Source organism: Esox lucius, chromosome 22, assembly GCF_011004845.1.
Source record: "Esox lucius isolate fEsoLuc1 chromosome 22, fEsoLuc1.pri, whole genome shotgun sequence".
Classification (NCBI taxonomy): Eukaryota; Metazoa; Chordata; class Actinopteri; order Esociformes; family Esocidae; genus Esox; species Esox lucius.
The window spans coordinates 14909211-14928710 of record NC_047590.1 but is presented as its reverse complement, the minus strand read 5'-3'; the positions used below and the strand labels follow the sequence as shown (position 1 = coordinate 14928710).

General features: G+C 48.8%; 1 protein-coding gene across 12 annotated transcripts in view; it reads right to left on the bottom strand.

Moving 5' to 3' along the window:
- The window catches only part of nbeal1 (neurobeachin-like 1), a 48683-nt gene that overhangs the window by 9852 nt on the left and 19331 nt on the right, over positions 1–19500 (bottom strand). For 8 of the 12 annotated variants that reach the window (XR_003777788.2, XR_003777789.2, XM_029116704.2 and 5 more), the window contains 32 exons: positions 18709–19283; positions 18126–18258; positions 17665–17784; positions 17255–17561; positions 16884–16969; positions 16688–16777; positions 16379–16565; positions 16150–16283; positions 15861–16020; positions 15600–15702; positions 15265–15424; positions 13115–13273; positions 12747–12906; positions 10980–11068; positions 10184–10786; positions 8022–8197; positions 6849–7008; positions 6498–6626; positions 5914–6093; positions 5584–5712; positions 5204–5353; positions 4933–5090; positions 4292–4416; positions 4069–4195; positions 3723–3871; positions 3277–3410; positions 2763–2864; positions 2486–2581; positions 2242–2366; positions 1859–1999; positions 715–845; positions 113–222 (listed from right to left, as the gene is read on the bottom strand). Coding sequence is in view for 10 of the 12 variants with exons in the window: in XM_029116704.2 (XP_028972537.2) it covers positions 113–222; positions 715–845; positions 1859–1999; positions 2242–2366; positions 2486–2581; positions 2763–2864; positions 3277–3410; positions 3723–3871; positions 4069–4195; positions 4292–4416; positions 4933–5090; positions 5204–5353; positions 5584–5712; positions 5914–6093; positions 6498–6626; positions 6849–7008; positions 8022–8197; positions 10184–10786; positions 10980–11068; positions 12747–12906; positions 13115–13273; positions 15265–15424; positions 15600–15702; positions 15861–16020; positions 16150–16283; positions 16379–16565; positions 16688–16777; positions 16884–16969; positions 17255–17561; positions 17665–17784; positions 18126–18258; positions 18709–19283 (5388 nt within the window). In the remaining 2 variants the exon portion in view is untranslated. The remainder of the gene's footprint in view (positions 1–112; positions 223–714; positions 846–1858; positions 2000–2241; positions 2367–2485; positions 2582–2762; positions 2865–3276; positions 3411–3722; positions 3872–4068; positions 4196–4291; positions 4417–4932; positions 5091–5203; positions 5354–5583; positions 5713–5913; positions 6094–6497; positions 6627–6848; positions 7009–8021; positions 8198–10183; positions 10787–10979; positions 11069–12746; positions 12907–13114; positions 13274–15264; positions 15425–15599; positions 15703–15860; positions 16021–16149; positions 16284–16378; positions 16566–16687; positions 16778–16883; positions 16970–17254; positions 17562–17664; positions 17785–18125; positions 18259–18708; positions 19284–19500) is intronic. The other 4 variants (XM_034289747.1, XM_029116706.2, XM_029116702.2 and 1 more) reach the window with 1 other exon arrangement.

The following is a 19500-nucleotide window of genomic DNA, read 5'->3' as shown; positions in this document are numbered from 1 at the left end:
GTCATGGCCACGGAATGGGCCTCAACCCTACTGAGGAAGGAGTGTTGTATCTCCATCCCCTGGGTTCAAGCAATGTATCATTTCTGACGATCCATGAGAAGTGGACCCTCACCAGGGCTTTCCTGTGCTTATAGATGAAGTCCTCGGGAGACTTGGCCCATTTCGGCAGGATGACGTCATTCACCCTTTCCTTGGAGATCTGCAGGCGCCCTAGATCAAAGCCTACATGGCGCGAAGGAGACGAAAGAAGCACAGAATATGAACAGGATAGAAAAGAGCAAGACAAAGGAGACCATATGATCAGTCAGTGTTTTTAAAGGTTTCTAGATGATTCTAAAAAACTGGTATTTTACAATCTCCTGCGTCCAATGTATTTCTTTTTTTTTTTAACTTGTTTTACCATGTATGTTGACTGAGAAGACATTCTTATTTACAGCAATGACCTGGGTACATTTAGGATTAACTGCCTCAGACAGGGGGAGAACAACAGATGTTTCACCATGGTGACTCAGGGATTGGATCCAGCAACCTTTTAGTTATTAGTCAGATTGTTTCTCCAGCATGGTATCTCAGGGTGCATCCCTGGACATGTGTGGGGTTGACCTAGGTTCCATTGGCTGGGACTCAGTTAGCACTCCATCAAATGTGGTTCGTTTTAATCTGACTCGCTCGGCGAAGCCCATTTCTCTAATTCTAATGGCACATTCATCTCACCGTTCTGATTCTCCAGAAACTCTGGGAAGTAGAAGAACTCAGGGATGAGTTCCTTGACATCGTTGGGGTTGTCCATGAGGGTCTGCCAGGTGGCAGGGATGGAGTGGAATTGACGGTCAGCACAGTCAAACCTGGACCGGGGGGACGGGGCAACGGTCAATAGTAGCCAGGCATGGCTAAGAAAAAAACTGCTGTGTTTCCTAGTGTACTGTACAAAACCTTGAAAAAGAGACTAGTTTTATCCTGGTCTAGAAGAAACAACTCTGGGAACTACTTCATTTTAGATGAAATTAGTCATCAGTTGAAAAAAAGGCTCAACTGAATTTTGACTTCCACTTATAACACTCAGTCACCACACTCTGGAAAAGTTGCCAGATTGTGAACAATAGGGGTTACTTGTTTTACGCAGGGACAGAGCAGAGACCTTACCGGCTTAGGGATTCAACCTAGAAACCTTTCGGTTAACTGCTAGGCCGCCAAGTAACCATTAGTCACAGGGGTTCGTCCTCAACCTAGTTATACAGCAGCCTGGCGAGGAAAAACCCCTGGCACTACATATTACCAGAGAACACTACATATTACCAGAGAACACTACATATTACCAGAGAACACTACATATTACCAGAGAACACTACTTATTACCAGAGAACACTACTTATTACCAGAGAACACTACTTATTACCAGAGAACACTACTTATTACCAGAGAACACTACTTATTACCAGAGAACACTACTTATTACCAGAGAACACTACTTATTACCAGAGAACACTACTTATTACCAGAGAACACTACTTATTACCAGAGAACACTACTTATTACCAGAGAACACTACTTATTACCAGAGAACACTACTTATTACCAGAGAACACTACTTATTACCAGAGAACACTACTTATTACCAGAGAACACTACTTATTACCAGAGAACACTACTTATTACCAGAGAACACTACTTATTACCAGAGAACACTACTTATTACCAGAGAACACTACTTATTACCAGAGAACACTACTTATTACCAGAGAACACTACTTATTACCAGAGAACACTACTTATTACCAGAGAACACTACTTATTTCCTGAGAATGGAATATGTGTGGAACACAGTGCCCATCCCCCGTGACGTAACCCCACTGCCTACCGGCCACTCTGCAGCGCAATGTGCAAGGACGTGAAGGGTTCCACGCGGATGAGGTAGTGCATGACGCCAGCTGCGTTGGAATAGTGGGTGCCGTAGTGGAACCGGTCGATCGTCCCCGTCGGGTCCTCGAAACTCTCATATCTACACAGACACAGAGAATTAGAATGACTCCTTGGTTTTACCGGAATTTTATAGAGTTACATCGCCCTCACAGCCAAACCTTTTGTAGCAAGGCTAGTTCTATAACACGAGGACACTCAGTTTTATTGAAAAAAGTCATGCATACACACTGAGAATCCTGATATATCAACTGTGTTGTGCAGTTATGTTCAGCAGTAGATTAGTGCAAGGATGAGGGTGAGACGGGTTTTTGTCAGACATACTTTTCTCTGACAGCTTTGGCGTTTCGCTCGTTGAGTACAGCCACCGGTTTGGACAGATCCCGGAACACCCGAGGGTCAGTCAGGTCCAGCTCCTCTGATGTGTAGTCTGAAAGGATCCAGGGAAACTACACCCACACACACACACACACACACACACAATAAATAAAATCAACCACACCCTTATAAAGAGCATCAAGATGGTATATTCCATATCTTCCCCCACAGGGTTGATGCTGGAACGTACCACTGGGTACTGGGACAGGTCATTGTAGGTTCGGCCCGCGATGGTGTTGAGCTGGATCAGGTAGTCAAAGTTGGTTATATCACGGTTTACCCATTTCTAACAAAGACAGGAAAGGGAGAGAGTGAGAAAATGACAGAGCAAAATTTGTCAACAGAAAATTATGGCAACTTAACAAGGATTATGTTCTGTACGGCATGTTAAAAAAAAAAAGCTTATGCATCCTTTTCACCCAACTGAACACATCCCATGCGACCCTCTGTGCCCTTTGAACCCTGACCTGTGTAAGTCCGGAGGCCTTGAGCAGCTCCTGTGGGGAGCGCGTGCCGTACAGGCTGAGGGAGCGCAGCAGTAGCATCCGGCTGTACACCTTGTTCCGCACCTGTCAATCAAACCACACACACGCAGGACTCCAATAAGAGGGGCCGTTCAAAATGGGGACACTTCAGAATACTTCAGATAGAATTTGGAGAACAGATATGATTGGTTGTTATACAGAAGAAAACTTTGCAAGATTCACAACATTTCACCTTGCTTAACCCAACTCAGTACTCCAGGCCTATTTATCCTTTTACTAAGTACATTTCTCTCTTATGTTCCTACATCCATTCCACTGAATTTAGTGGAGCTGGTCCAGGAGTATCTGACAAATATCTGTCCACCTGCTAAATATCTAGCCACCCACCCACCTATACAGTATCCATACACTAAAATACACTAAGTTGAATGACTGCAGAAGAAACTTCTGGGTGACACCGTTCTTCGTCCACGTTAAAACTCAGTACAGGTCTCACCTCTTTCTTGAAGTTGAGGAAGTAGTTGGTCTGGTCTATGAGGAAGATCTCCAGGGCCGAGCGGCGGAGGTTGTATCTGCGCAAGTGGATCTCCCGGATCTGCGACAGAGGCCACTTGAAGTCCAGACCCACCCCTGGGAGGAGAGAGACAGGGGGACAGGAAGCAAAAGGGTGGGGTCAGGAGCACAGGGGATGGTTACGTAGCAAACGCCAGGATTTCAAGCAGGGAAAACTCATGGCTCTAATTACAAACGTTAACCCTTTTTTTATGAAATATGTACTTTACGTCATAGCGGCTGAGCTGTATGTCCAAAACCAATGATCTCTTTGAGAGAAGTTGATCTTATTTAGTAATACAGTATCTTACAATGCAGTGTGAAACAATGGGAGCATTCAGCAGTATGTGTTTCAGTACACTTATCTAACCCCGCCTCCTCCACTCTCACCCTCCTCCTTCTCGGTGCTGTTGTCGTAGAAGTAGATGTGCTGGGTGGTGAGCTCCAGGCGCCCCGGGCAGACGTCCACCTGGGTGACCAGCTCACAGTCCTCAAACAGGACCAGCTTCTCCTTCTGGCCCGCCTCCTCCGCCTCCCCCCTGGAGACAGAGAGAGAATGAGCGTGAGATAGAGAGAGAGAGAAAGGCACCAAAAGAAAGATGAGAGTGTTAGAAGTTTTGTTCGGCTTGTCCATTCAAATCCAGCCGGCGGACTGTGGCTCATTGGTTTATTTGGATAACAGCTTCAGTAATTCTTCCTGGGGAACACGGAGCCCTGCAACCGTGTCTGTACTGACGTGGTGTTGGTCGCAGCCGGGTCGTCCTCGGGCAGCTCCAGGATGTCATCCTCCAGGTCGCTGACCTTCACCTGCTTGACCGCCTCCAGCAGCATGGACTCGGGGGTCACCCGCTTCTGCTGAATACCTACGGGGGGGGGACGGACGACACGGACACGGGTCAGCGTCTGTGTTCGGTCGAGGGCCGCGTGCGTCCGAGGGGGTCGGAGGATCTGCCCCTTACCCAGGTTGTCCCGGAGGGCGCTGGCCTCGCGGTGGTCGTCGTAGTTGTAGTTGCGGACCAGTTTGAGCCGCATGCGGGAGTAGTTCTCAGCGCTCGACACGCGCCAGCGCATCTCGCTCTGCTGCCTGGGGGAACAGGCGACACGGAAACAGTCAGACCGCGGTGCCAGGGCCGATGGAGCGGAGGCCTTCTCTCAAGCCACTGGACCTCTGTGTCAACGTTGCTTAGTCATTCTAAGCCCCGCTCAGGCTTTCAGGCCATTAGCTACTGAATGCTGATATAAAAGGGTTTTATCAAAGAAAAGATTGGTTAATTCAATGGACGACAGCGGAGAACAGTTCTGTGGTTGACCATGTGCTTACCATGGTTCTGAGGGAATTCCCATTAACGTCATGTCAACATAGAATAGATTTCAGCCGAAAGGCACGAGCGTGTGTGCTATATAAGACCAATTGTAAAGCAGCTAAACGCTGCGCAAATGAACAATGTAAAGCAACACCAGCCCAATAACGAGGATTAACGAGAACGTTTTATCATTCCCGTGGTAAATTTCAGAGTACAGAGCCAAGAAGAATAAAAATGCCTACACTCCTATAAAACACACAGGCCACTGTGATGACCTACATATGAACCTGTATTACCTGTCTGCCCAGGGTCCCCTCTCACACACCAGGCCGCGGCGCGCTGCCCTCCACTGCCTCAGGACGGCACTGTTCTGGCTGTGCAGCTGCTTCAGCATGCTGTTGTAGCGCAGGTTCTCCTGGCGCCCGCGCCTCGAGAACGGCTCCACAAACTGCTCCTGAAGGACGGGGAGGGATTCAGTGTTTCCCCACATGCTTTGTGTTCAGTGGCGCTCCCTATAACGTGGACCTTAACGTGTCAAAGCGTATCCCGGGTGATCGTGCGTCTCACCTGGAAGCGGATCTTGCTCTCGCCCCGCTCTCTCTCCCTCTTGTGCAGGTTGACCATAAAGGCTTCGTAACACTCCTTCCAGAACAGAGCCATGGTCTCATGGCCCTGGCTGAACGTCTCAATCTCATACTGCTTCATATAGGGGATGATCTGACGAGGGAGGCGGGGGGGGGGCATTTTAGGAGGTGACTCACATCCTTCTAGTTTAATAGGACCGGTGAGGTAATTCAGGCTCTTACAGAAAAATTTGAACTACTCACTTAAAAACAACATATTTGTAAAGCCAACGGATTAACTAAATAATTAAGTATAAATCTGTCTACTTTATCAGAACCGGACACTGTTTTTTTTTTTACACCGAACAGAAAGCGGCTCCTCACGTATTTGTCGAGGTAGACACGCCACTCGGGCGAGTTGCAGTAGAGCTGGAAGTCCTCGAAGAAGGACGGGCTCCCGTTGGTGTCCGGTAACTGGGGCAGGTGAAGCTCCATGTACAGGAGTTTGTGCACCTGCAGTCAATCATGTCAACAGCCCAGGGGGGTTTAGTGAGAAGCTGACATTACACACTGAAATGATCAGGTTCATTCCAGATAGATATATATATATTTATAAACCACAGTATAATCTTGCAGTTATTTTAAGAAAACAAACAGCAAGGCTGTTCAGAATCTTCAACAAGGATTAAACTACCATTTTGTGCGCCTGCGTACCTTGGATAGCAATGTCCGGAGGAGGGGGACCAGAAACATGTAGGTTTCCTCTGTCTGCTCCCCCACAGATCGCCTCAGGATGCCCTCCATTTTACCCAGCAGGTAACATGCCTCGTCCTGCGTCTCCACGTTCTTGGTCTGCAGGATGCAGTTCAGCTTGGCTGTTGCCATGGCACACACCTATGAGGGACAGTGGAGATCATTTACTTAAAGCCTTACATTTAACAAAAGCTTGTCTTCCTATTTGTATAACCTAGAAACAAATCAAATAAAAAAGAAAATCAGGCCACAGGCGACTGTTACACCTGGTGGAAAGATTGCTGGATTAAATCCCAGAGCTGGCAATTTGAAAAATGTGTTGTTCTGTCCTTGAGCAAGACACTTAACCCTAATTCCTTTGTGCAACTTCTATATTCTATTTGAATCTAGTAAACAGTAATATCCAATTTGTCACAAAGAAACTGTAACATCCAATCAGGGGACACAAAGGCCTGGGGAGTAGGGTTAGGTAGTTTCCCTCTAACAGGGCCTGAGCTGAAGGGTCTGAGTGACACTGGTTGAGTTGCAATGCAACCGCCTCTCACCTGGGGGTCTTCCTGAGCCATGAAGCCCAGAAGCAGCCTCAGGCCCACCTGGGACAGCTGCAGCCACTGAGCGCCTGCAGAGTACCACACCATCAGACTGTCCATCAGGGTGACAGTCTCCTCCAGCACCTAAAGTCAAATACAATCATAGAGTCAAAGCAACTAAAGCATGTATGGATTTACCTTTATTTTACATGATTTGTACATGGAATGCTAAAGGGGATATTGCTCCCACAGTGCTTGTTATTAATTGTTTGCAATGAGTACCTTAAGGAGTTTTTGTAAATTGCAATAGATTTTTGGCCGAACTGCTTTGCAGAGAAGGAAACTGCTATAAATAATAATGCCAACCTTCTCGGTCCACAGGGATGGGTTTACCAGGCCCTCGGCCTGCAGGAAGTCCTGGACCATGTGTAGAAGCCGCACCGCGTTCTCGGTGTGTTGTGGCAACATGGCCGCCGTTGCCTCGCGGTTGTCGGTCACGGCCCACTCTAACATCCTCTCCATGAGACTGAGAGAGAGACAGGGCAGGAGAGAGAGTGACAGGGCAGGAGAGAGAGTCACAAAGAAATGAAATAGAGGGTAAGAGAAAGAGGAAAAAAAACAGAAAGAGAAACAAACAATAGAAGAAGCAAGGTGGACCACGAGAGAGACAAGGTGGACCACGAGAGAGACAAGGTGGACCACGAGAGAGACAAGGTGGACCACGAGAGAGACAAGGTGGACCACGAGAGAGACAAGGTGGACCACGAGAGAGACAAGGTGGACCACGAGAGAGACAAGGTGGACCACGAGAGAGACAAGGTGGACCACGAGAGAGACAAGGTGGACCACGAGAGAGACAAGGTGGACCACGAGAGAGACAAGGTAGACCACGAGAGAGACAAGGTAGACCACGAGAGAGGAAAAAAGGAGAAATAATAAACAATGAAGAATATCAGAAGGAGATGGGAAGAACAGGAGAAAGATAACAAAATGGGGAAAAAACACCGGGGAACACAACACTAATCCATACTGAACACCTACAGTTACCTACAGTTACACAGCCATACCCTACTATGGTAATGTAATCACTGTGCAGCCTGGTTCCTAGACCCTACTATGGTAATGTAGTCACTGTGCAGCCTGGTTCCTAGACCCTACTATGGTAATGTAGTCACTGTGCAGCCTGGTTCCTAGACCCTACTATGGTAATGTAGTCACTGTGCAGCCAGGTTCCTAGACCCTACTATGGTAATGTAGTCACTGTGCAGCCTGGTTCCTAGATCCTACTATGGTAATAAAGTAACTACGCTGCCAGGTTCACAGTTTCTACTAGGGTAAAGTAGTCACTACACAGCCTGGTTCAGTCACTACTGCGGTTATGTAATCACTATGCAGTCTGGTTCACAGTCCCGACTATGGTAATATAGTCACTATGCAGCCCGGTTCACAGAACCTGCTATCGTAATGTAGTTGCTATGCTGCCTGGTTCACAGTCCCCACTAGAATAACGTAACCACACATTAGCTGGCTTCCACTCACCTGAGCTTGATGTGGTCGACGGGAAGCAAGAGCTCGTTCACAGTGCCCAGCTTGGTGAGGGCCGAGAACACTTGTCCCCGCTCCAGCCAGGCGGCATCGTCCGAGCCCTCCACCCCACGCCACATCACGCACAACACGATCTCCAGAAGCAAGCGAGACAGCTCCTCCTCCGTCCGCTGGGGAGGGGTGGGGTGTGGGGAGGGGAGGGGGGGGAAAGGGGTAATAAGGTACAATTTGAAGACAGGTAAACAGCAAGAAAAAGAGTGCTGACCCGATGCCCCCTCTTGGTCCTGACCCATTGATGTTAGTAGATCTACGAGTTGATGGCCACAAGCAGTGAAAAGGGGCACATGTTCCACAAAACATTGACAGATCATGCTAGGCACACAGTTCAGGTGAAATCTTAAAAACCAGGGCTTGGACAAGAGCAACAAGACTACGACAGCTGAGTAATACAGGTCAGCATCAACTAGGAAACAAATGGGTAATCTGAGCCCCCACATACTGTGTTTGACAATGGACATGATGATCGGGTTAATGTGAACACATCCAAGCCGTTAAAGGGTTGGCTAAACCTTCGGTTTGGGCATCACTTTGGAATTGGTTTACCCTTTGCAGCATTTTCCATTTTAAATATCTGATAATAACCCTTACAAACCATCAGTTAATGTTAAAAAAGCTATGTACAAGTTACTAGATGATGATGGAGAAACAATTATACTATGTAGAAAATAATTCAATGTTATTGTGTGTTTTTTTTAATGAGAGCAGATACGTTTTAGGAAGGTTTCTACAATGTCTTTGGTCGAGACGATAAGCTAACGTTAGCTAGCTAAGTTGTGTCTGAGCAGAAACTCATTGATTCAATTTCTTGCAAGAAAAGTGTTACAACCTGGAGTTCTCTGCAAAACGTTAAGAAAAACAAACATGCATTGTGGGTTGTTCGACCAACCCTAATGCATTATTGCTTAAAAGAAGCAATTAGATAGATTTAGCCTTGTGCAAACTGGTCAAGGAGCATATATTATTGTTCCAGCAAGCACGGTTATGGTTTCACGTTCTCTAGACAACCATTCAAGTGTTTCTGAAATATGGCAATGCATCTAACGCAATAGACAGTCCAGGTGACGTTTTGATTGGTTTAGCTGTTTACTTTGTTTATTCTGTTTTCCGTAGTTATGGAAAGGGCCAATAAACTTTAACCTAATTTGAAACTAAAGTCTATTTTCAGTGCTCCCACATCGATTGCCAGCGGTGACACTGCTTCAGACCAGGCAGTACGCTCGTAGTTAGTAACGATAGTGTCAGATCCTAATGGAGTTGTAGAACTGATATTCAACTCACTGCTGATAGGTGGCGTTAAAGTTCCATAGTGCCCCTTTAATAACAAATGCTGGTAGCGGTGTTGGATGGCAGACGGCAGAGGGTGATTAACGGGGGTGTCTGTTAGCGTATGTCGAAACCTCAATTCCTTTTGCCTGGTGTCCCTCTCAGATCCGATTGGATGAGAAAGACAGCCGTCTCTCTGATCTTCCGCAATGGGTTTAGAAGACATGAGGAAAGAGGATGCGAATAGTACGCAATTGAGGTCATTCACAACTTTGGGGCGATTTTCGATTTTATAAGTTGTATAGCGCCTCTCTAGCACTGAGGTCAAGGGCGGGAGGCAGTGAGTTTCCCTTCGCCGGTCTCCCTCTCACCCCTGGCAGCCTCGCAGGGCGCTAAAACCTCTCCAGCCCTGCTGACGTCAGTCAATTTAGACATGAGAAGGAGAGGTGGCACCCTAGTCGGGTGGTGACATTTTCTACCCATATCTACTTCAAAGTCCACTGGAGGATCAAAGAAAATGAGGCTTAATTAACCTCTCCTCTACTCCTACCCTCTGCAAATAAAAAATTCAATAAGGTTAAAGCAATACAGTAAACCTGTTTCTCGACCAGATAATTTAGCTGTAACTCAATCCTGTTGTGTTCCGTCAGTGTAAATTACCGAAAGGATAAATGGAAAGGAAAACACGTTTTACCACGGATATGCGGCCCACTTCTTGTTGGGTCTTCAGATAATAGCTCTAGAGGGGACCACTGTTAATTGGACCCATTGTGACCATCTAACTACACTGAGGAGAGGGAGATGCTCTTGACCATGGCCGGCCAGCGTCTCACCTCAGCGCAGCTAAAGGACTCCCCCAGGGACATGTTGTCGCTGAACAGGAAGCTGTCCTCGGTGAGTGATGACGACGTGTCTGGGAAGACCTTGGCTGATGTCTCCAGAGGTGATGGCGTGCTGGCCAGGCTGCCTGGCGTCTGGCTCCCGCTGTCCCCACCCTCGTAGGCATTCACGTGGGACAGATCCAAACTCAAGCCCCCTGCTTTCCCTGCTCCTCCGGCCCCAGACGAGGCCCATGGCTTCATCGGTTGGACCTCCCCGGTCTGACTACCGGGCGTGTCCAAAAGCGAAAGCGCGTCCCCATTCTCAAGACTATGCGCCGATCGCCTGGAGCTCACGCTAAGGCGGTCTTCATCCGCCAAGCGATCCAGTCTTCCAGAGCTTCCCGTCCGGCCCCTCCTCTCCAGGGGCGGATCCAGGCGGCTGCCACTCCCACGGCTGAGGTTGAGATCCAGGCTGCAGGTGCTGGTGGTGTCGCCCCGTCCCTGACCTCCCTCGGAGGGCGAGCGCAGGAACAGCCTCATCAGCGTCTCCTGCCAGCACAGCTGCCTGCAGATCTCCCGAGCAGCGTCCTGATGGGACTGGAGGAGCTGGCACAGCTGGAGAGACGTATGGAGGGAGAGGAAGTTAGGGGTTCACGCAGTTCAAAGTTATATGAAGCGTGGCCCTACTTGTAATTATTTGGTTATGTAAATGTGGTGTGTAACAGGAGGACAAAGCTTCTTATGGTGTTTTAGTTCACTTATCCTCTGGCGTGTGTGTGTGTGTGTGTGTGTGTGTGTGTGTACTCACCCTCTTGCATACAAGCAGGCGGATACTGGGCCCGGCGCGATGAGTCAGCTGGACCAGAGCCATCAGATCCTTGTAGTTCACGGTTTGGTCTAAGGGTCAAAGGTCAACACAAGGAGCCATATATCACTTCAGTAGTGCCCAAGGGGTATTACAGGATTCAGAAACAGTAGAATTGATACAGCCATATTGTTAAACATACACGTAACCCAAAATCTAAGGACAAAATAGTGTTGTGTTTCCTTGTCATGCAGGACTCATCGTTTCAAAACACTGTTGAAAAGTTAATGCTGCCCTCATTTAAAGGCATACCTTGAGCCCTGCCAAAAAGGGCTATTTGGCCAATTATTTAACTTCTTGTCAGCAATACTTTGATACCTTAATATTTAAGCTGCTGAAGACAGTTAAATAATACTAATTTGATCATGATGTTTCTGTTAGGCCAGTGGAATTTCTTTATATTGAATAAGCACAAATTAGATTGAGCAATAAAAAACTTGTATATTCCACATGGGCTGGACTCCCAACTATAAAGAGAACAGACTTTTTGCTTTTCAAGGGCTTTCCTGTGTTTATGGGTCACAAAGAATAATTTATAGGCAGTTGAGGCTACACTTAAATCCAACCAATCATTGGCTTACATATACAAAATGAAGATGTGTGCAGTTGTGAATAGCAGGCAGGCAAGAATAACAGTGAGAAGCAGTTTGATTCACATTGTATATAATAGGCCAAGTGAAATCAGTTGCTTACTCACAAATGCAAATGTTGGCAATGAAACAGATATAAGACTTAGAGCAAACATAGCCTGTGATTATTATGACAAACGATGTCCCAAATACAAGACGCAGCATTACAACTGCCTTTTTAGCTTGAAGTCAATATGGTCAGCATCTTATTCTAAATGCACCTCATTAACTAAGCAGGTCAAGGCTCAACATATGGAACCCTACATGTAATCTGTCACTCCCAACCCTGCGTAGAAAACGTTTAGCAGATGAATAGAATGTTTACTAATTACTAAGGAATATCTCACTGTTACGTTTTTTCCCTCCTATTAAACATAATCCAAATAATATATATATTCCCATCCAACTGAACGGTTCAACGTATTTTTAAGTGAATGGCTATGTGTGTCCAGACATTTGACTGGTAATCAATGGTACATTGATTGAGAGGATTGAGAAGAAGCCATTCACTGCAGTTCCCACTCTCTCCCCTATTTAAAAGCTTCATTGATTCCATTTTCTCATATTCGGTTCAGAATGATTGGGCTGAGATCTGGTGACTGCAAAGGCCATAGCATATGATTCAGCTATTTTCATTCTCACCAAACCATTCCGGGGTCCTTCATGCCCTGTGGATGGGGACATTGTTATCTTAGATAAACCCTCTTTCAAAGTCACTTGGATCCTTTCCTCTTGCCGTCTTGATCCAAACTCAGTTCGGGCAGCTCAGTATGTGAATACATACCATAGTGCGCGACAGGATTTTCATTGCTTAATTGTATCATATAGTACACCTGCACGGAGCATATGCATTTAAGTTGCTCCATTGTAACAAATACCTAATTAACATTAAGAGAAGAGTCTGGTTGAAAACATAGTGGGAACTCCTAGAATGGCCGACTCATTAAACTTGGTTGGGTTTATAAATGATACCGTTCTGCTCAAACCACTTTACCATGATTTGTATACTTAAAAATGTACACTGTGGATACCGCTTCTCAAGAAGAAAAGTAACCAAAGGTTTGAAAGAAGGGAACACTACCTGTGTGGAGAACCTGGTTGAGGAGACTCTTGACGAGGGAGGAGGTGACCTGGTTGTCGGAGAAGAGGAGTGTGAGGCCAGAGTAGCCCACCTCCCTCAGCCTCAGCCTCTGCTTGTTCTTCTCGTAGACGCGGTCGCAGCGCAGCATCCGGTCGAACATCTGGGTCAAACGCACAACGCCGTTAAGCCCAGTTCAACAAAGTTACGTCAACAGCAAAACGCTGCGGACGGCCCGGCCTAACCGGTTTTCACCCCCGTCCGTCGTTTTCAAAGTGAAAGTTAAAATGGAGAAAAGGTCCAGCGTAGACAGAATGAGGAGGCACATCGGCTCACGCTAACCAAGGCGGACACAGTCACGATGACCTCACCTTGAAGACGAGCTCACGGAGGTGGTCTGAGTGTTTACTGTTGAGGAGCAGGGCGTAGCAGGAGTCCGCCGCCCCCGGCTCAAAAAGGAGCAGGAAGAGCTGGTCCCTGGAAGCGCTGGTCTGAAGTAGGGTCAGCAGCAATTCTATAATGCCACATAGCTGGTGGAAAAACAGAACCAAAAGCACAAACTTCAAAAAAAGATTGAAATACTACCCAAGGGTATTCATGATTGACCGTGCATGTATTCATCTGCCACCCCCCCACCCCCCCTTTTTTTGGTGTGACTGGAATGGATATTTTATTTATTTTTCCTTCTTAACATTTTCTGTAATTTACTTTAAGAAGAACTGGGGCGTGGGTTAACACTTTAGGGTTATGAAATGACAGAGAGAATACAGATAGTTGAAAGACATTAATGTACTGGGGAATTGAGCATGGGCTTACAACCAATGGAGGACACAACAACAAACAAGACAGGTATGTGCACACTGCCCAGAAAACGAGGTGGAAACCGAGCTACACTTCCTAACATCCTGCCACATGCATAACCACATTAGAGATGTATAAAGCATTGATACATTCCCATAAGCATTAGGGGAAATACAGCAATGTGCTATCACAGTAGCAAGATGTGTGTTCCATTACCATGGCCACTGGAGAACAAAAAACATTGCAAAAATAACAAACATGTTTTTTAGTTGTTATTTATTATTTCTTGGGCAATATAAACTAATGTTTCCCACACTAATGCAGGACTTTCACAACAGTTATAACAGACAGACAGAGAGACAGACAGAGAGACAGACAGAGAGACAGACAGAGAGACAGACAGAGAGACAGACAGAGAGACAGACAGAGAATAAGAAGAGCAAATGAATGAATTGTGTGGGTTTTCAGCAGCTGAGTAGTAGGAAAAGTTCATGTCGGGAGAGAAGACAAACTGTGGTCGAACACCACATGTTCCCATGAGTCCAGAAAAGGAAGATGTCATGGGCCACGTATAGAAACTTACAAGCGAGTATTGAGGAGAAAAAAGTAAAACAACAAGACAACTGGAGCAATGGAGGGAGACAGCAGGCACACGGGACGAATGCTCGCCATACGTATACCGTGTGAACGGAGTGGATGGGAAGCTGGGGTTGGTTAGACGTGGAGAAAGACAGGGAGGGCAGCCTCAGTCAATTACATAGAGCGGCAAGTCAATGGCTGTCAAGGGGAAACCCTTTCATCCACAGGCCAACGGAGGCAGCCTGGACGGACGACAGGGCTATCATTAGTGGAGCTACAGGACGGAAACACAATCCCCTCGCCAGGCCCGGAGCTGGCAGCTGCGTCCTATAGGCACAACAAATGGTCCGCATAGGACTCAAATTGATATTTGCGACAGCGTTTAGTCACAAAGATTGAATTCCACTCAGTAGTCTTCAGAATACACTTCAAAGAAAATCCATCCCCCTTCAATGCCATGTCTTCAGTGAGATGACCAGGCTCACTACAAATGTCCTACATGCATTGAATATGGATTCACTTGAATGCTAATTAGTGATGATCTTAAACCAGGCCGGACATTGTGACCCGACCCACAGAGCCCCATCGTAGGGCTGCATCATCGCTCCTCAGTTCACTCCTCTACATAGGGCCTGCCTCCGTGGCTCCTTCTCAGTTCACTCCTCTACATAGGGCCTGCCTCCGTGCCTCCTTCTCAGTTCACTCCTCTACATAGGGCCTGCCTCCGTGCCTCCTTCTCAGTTCACTCCTCTACATAGGGCCTGCCTCCGTGCCTCCTTCTCAGTTCACTCCTCTACATAGGGCCTGCCTCCGTGCCTCCTTCTCAGTTCACTCCTCTACATAGGGCCTGCCTCCGTGCCTCCTTCTCAGTTCACTCCTCTACATAGGGCCTGCCTCCGTGCCTCCTTCTCAGTTCACTCCTCTACATAGGGCCTGCCTCCGTGCCTCCTTCTCAGTTCACTCCTCTACATAAGGCCTGCCTCTGCACCTCCTCTTCTGTTCACTCCTTTACATAGGGCCTGCCTCCGCGCCTCCTTCTCAGTTCACTCCTTTACATACGGCCTGCCTCCGTGCTAGCATATCATTTGGTTGAATGGTACGTGGTTTAAACTACAAGCTATTGACACAAATAGGCTCTCACCTGTTCCTCGTCTCCAATGGCAGAGATGTATCCCAGAATGCTGTGCATCTCCTCCTGACTCATGCCCTTGCCAATGTAATACTTGAGGAGTCCACAGAGCGATGCCCGGATGGTCCGAATGTCATCTTCGCTCATATCTCCTTCCTTGCTTCCACTCCTACTGATAAAAACAATATAATAAAATTATACAGGGGGATAAAAAAAAAATCTATGACAAAAGATACCTGGGTAAAACTTGCAGAACGTTATCTCATTTAATATCTCATTTAGAGCTCAAATTGTAAAGTAATTCAAGTGAAAGCAAAAGCTTTGCATTCTGGGAGTTAGAGTCCCACCCGTAGTAGAGGCGGATGGTATCCAGCAGGAATTGAACTCCGTATTTCTTTCGGAACTGCTTCCTGTTGTCTTTGATGACAGTGGACATGTACTGGATGTGACCTTCAGCATCAGGACAAATAAGAGTGACAAGTCGCACAGAGGAAAAACAACACCATTAAAGTACAACATTACATGTGCAACGTTCCTGGATTCACGTCAAATCAAACACACACTAGCAAAACAGACACGGATGCACGCGCGCAATCCCGAGTGCTAACCGATGCGCAGGGGGAAGTCTCCGAGGTTCCAGATGCTGAAGTTGAACAGCAGGTGTGTGTGGAGCTGCAGGAGAAGCTGCTGGTTCTTCTCGTAGGTCACCTGCTCCACCAGAAGCTGGGCCGACACCAACACGCTCACATCCACCAGGCTGGCCGGCAGCTGAAGGCGGAGACACACAAAGAGCGTGGGATGGAGGGAAAGAGAGAGACAGCTAGCAGAGAGAGAGCGAGAACAAAAGCGAGAAAGAAAACGAGAGCAAGCGAGAGAGAGTGCGACAGCTTGTCTGACCTTCTGCATCAGACCTCCCAGGGTGGCTACGCCATGAGAGTGAAGCAGACTCTCCTGGTTGATTGGATGGCGCTGCAGGAAGTGCTTCAGCACCAGCAAGAAGGTGGCCACCAGGTTCTTCTCCAGACGTGCCTCTAAAACACACGCACGGGCAGACATTAAAACGAACGCACGCACGCAAACCCACAGGATGCTCAACCCAGCCACGACCTGTCCCGGGAAAACGCACCGGAAGCCCTGTTGGAGGGCAGGATGACCCAGTCCCCATCACCAGGGGAAGTGGCCGCGTCGGGGGTGGGGGTGATGAACTCTGACCCCGGGGGATCGTCGGCGGTTTGACTCTCCGGGTTAAGCAGGGCGAGCTGCTCCAGGATGGGGAACAGAACGGGCACGCCCCCCACACGGTTGATCACATCCTGAACACGGGAGCGTACGTGTGTGAGAGAGAGAGAGAGAGAACCACCAGATAAATCAACATGAATCTGAACCATTCAGTCAAATAGTTCAAGAAAACGAGAGCATTTCCTAATGAGTGTACCTTTATGTCCCAGTTGACAACCATGTTTCCAGTCAGACGTCCATGCAGGAGGTTGGGGGACAGGTCAAGACAGATGGGGTTCCGACAGGCCTGTAGGACAACAGAGCACCCCGGTTATTAACACAAACCATCCACTGGAAAGCATCAGGCGGGGCAGCGGTGAGGTCACGGATTGACGACGGCCTGGTCTAACCACCTTGGGGGAATAGTGCAGCAGGAGTTTGGTGGAAAGGTCGCCGAGCTCCGCCTCCTGGGCCTTGAACGGAGAAATGCAGTTTGGCCCTGAGAAGAGAAGACCAGGAAACCGATGTTAAGACACCGTCTGGGTGACTCAATGACCGGCCATGTTTCATTTCCCACCAAAGCGAATGACACCAACTCCAGAGACACAACCGAAAGACAACTTTCCCTTTGACCGGGCTCCCGAACGGAAAACAAAGCAGCCGCTTCATTGCAGCCAGGAGTTGGCTGCAATCCAGCGATGGCCAGGGCATTGGCTTCAGTAACCCGACCCCGTTCAGACCACGGATACACCCCTGAACCATGTAAAACGACCTCCGTGCTCACCGGCGCTGCAGATGGCTTTGACGTGGTTGGGCTGCAGGGCTTCGTGGAACACCATGACGCTGCCCAGCTGGCCCTGCAGGGACGTGGGGCTGCCCCACTCGCTGTCCTGCGTCCCCGCCGAAATCAGCTTGGTGACAGACTCGGGCTTGCCAGCCAGGAGGCCCCCCCAGCCCTGGGCCGACAGGTACCCGCCCAGGGAGGAGCGGGCGGAGGGGGGTGCCCCGGAGAAGGGGGGGTCCGGGATTTGAGAAGGGGGAGGGGTGGTGGTGCGGTGTCCCGCGGAGCCAATGCAGCAGGAGGTGAAGGGCTGCAAGGAGAAGGAACATGGTTAGACTGTAATCGCACGCACACACACACACACACACACACACATCACCGACTAAACATCTCGGTTGCGTTCGTATTCCCACCTCCGTCATGCCCGGGTACTTGAGCGGCGCCGAGAGTTTCTGCTGTCCGTCAACGTAGACGTAAACCAAACTCTGTCCGAAGGGCCTCTTCCCTGGAACATGCACCACTCCTATACTGTGCTGTAGGCAGAACACAAAGGACTCAAACTCCCAAAATGCACCCTGTTGGGAGTCAGTCACCCTGCTGTGGAGACATCCAGTTTCCAGTTCTATCCTGCTTTAGGGTCTTAATCTGAGCCAGTTTGCTGGAGCAGAAAGACCCCGGCAGTGACAAACAATCATTATGTGGATTTTATTCATGGACATTTTAGTAGGGGTTTAAATATTTAACACAATTATCAAGTCTGATCTCAAAGTGGATGTTCTAAACATTAGATAAGCTTTTATCCTGCAACCGGGAGAACAAATGACAACGTTCCACCTGTATTTGATTGGATGCGCCCCCATGAGAAAACACTCACCCATAGTGAGTCACAGAAAGAGTAGTCTGGCAGCATGACAGTCACATACTCCTTCTTGGTGCACACGGCCACTACCAGAACCCCCGCCGAGCTGATGAAGGCCTCGAAGCCCGTTCCTCCTGGTGTGAAGAAACTAGGGAGAAAAAATACAAACTAAAAATAACACTTAAAGCCTGTCACTATCCTTCTGTTCCTCATCCCTCTCTTTCGCCCTCTCACTCATTCTCCATCTGTCTTTTTACATCTGTTTCGTTTCCATGTCTATCTTTCCATCTCTCGCAGAGCCCTTTCATCCATCCATCCATCCCCCTCTCTCTCTCCACCCATCCATCCATCCCCCTCTCTCTCTCCACCCATCCATCCATCCCCCTCTCTCTCTCCACCCATCCATCCATCCCCCTCTCTCTCTCTCTCTCTCTCTCTCTCTCTCTCCACCCATCCATCCCTCTCTCTCTCTCCACTCACCCATCCATCCCTCTCTCTCTCTCCACCCACCCATTCATCCCTCTCTCTCTCTCTCCACCCACCTCATTCATAAATGGCCCAACACTTCTATCTTGTCCTCTCCCTCACTTCATCCCACCTGTACAGCTGCTTCCTCTTGTCCCCACCGCCGGGCGGTCCCTGTTGGTCCGGATCCAATGAAAGCCAGGCCAGGAAGCTGAAGGCGGAGCCCGGCCAGCGCATTACCGTGGGCACGGCGATGCCCGCCATGCTGGGAGACAGGTCGAAGTACTGCATGGCGCTCTCCAGGCCCTGCTTGCGCACCATCCCCAGGACGGCCCGCAACACGGGGCCCACATACGGGTGCGCCTGGCCGGGCTCCAGTGGCCTCAGGAGCCGGAGCAGCTGGAGGAACTCGCCGCCGCCCAGCGACAGGCTGCCCAGCGACCCGAGCAAGGCCACAAGGCTCTCGGCGCACGCCCGGTGCAGACGGGCGTGGCGCTCCAGGCTGGCGAGGAGACGCATGGCCATGGCGGCGTTGACGCAGGTGGCGCGTGTCCGCCGGTTGATGCAGCAGAGGCGCCGGAGCCAGTCGGCGGTGAACACCTGCAGCTCGGCCGAGTCCATCTCCGGGAGCCACTGGATAAGGAGGAGGAGGGGCTCCACGTTGCTAATGCCCAGGATGCCCATCGACGTGTGCTCGCCTTCCACGGCCTGGGGGGTGAGGGGTGGGTGGGGGGGGGCACCGGGTTAGTGTGGCTACAGTACTGGGTTTTGGCGACGTGCTCCACATTTTGGGTGGGGCGTAATGTAAAAAGGACTAACGTAATGTTTTCACCGTGGAATGACTTCACACCAAGAGAGGTATCGGCAAACCTCGATTTGGCCGTGACTTTCAATTCCGGTCGAATTCCATTAAAAGCAGTGTCTC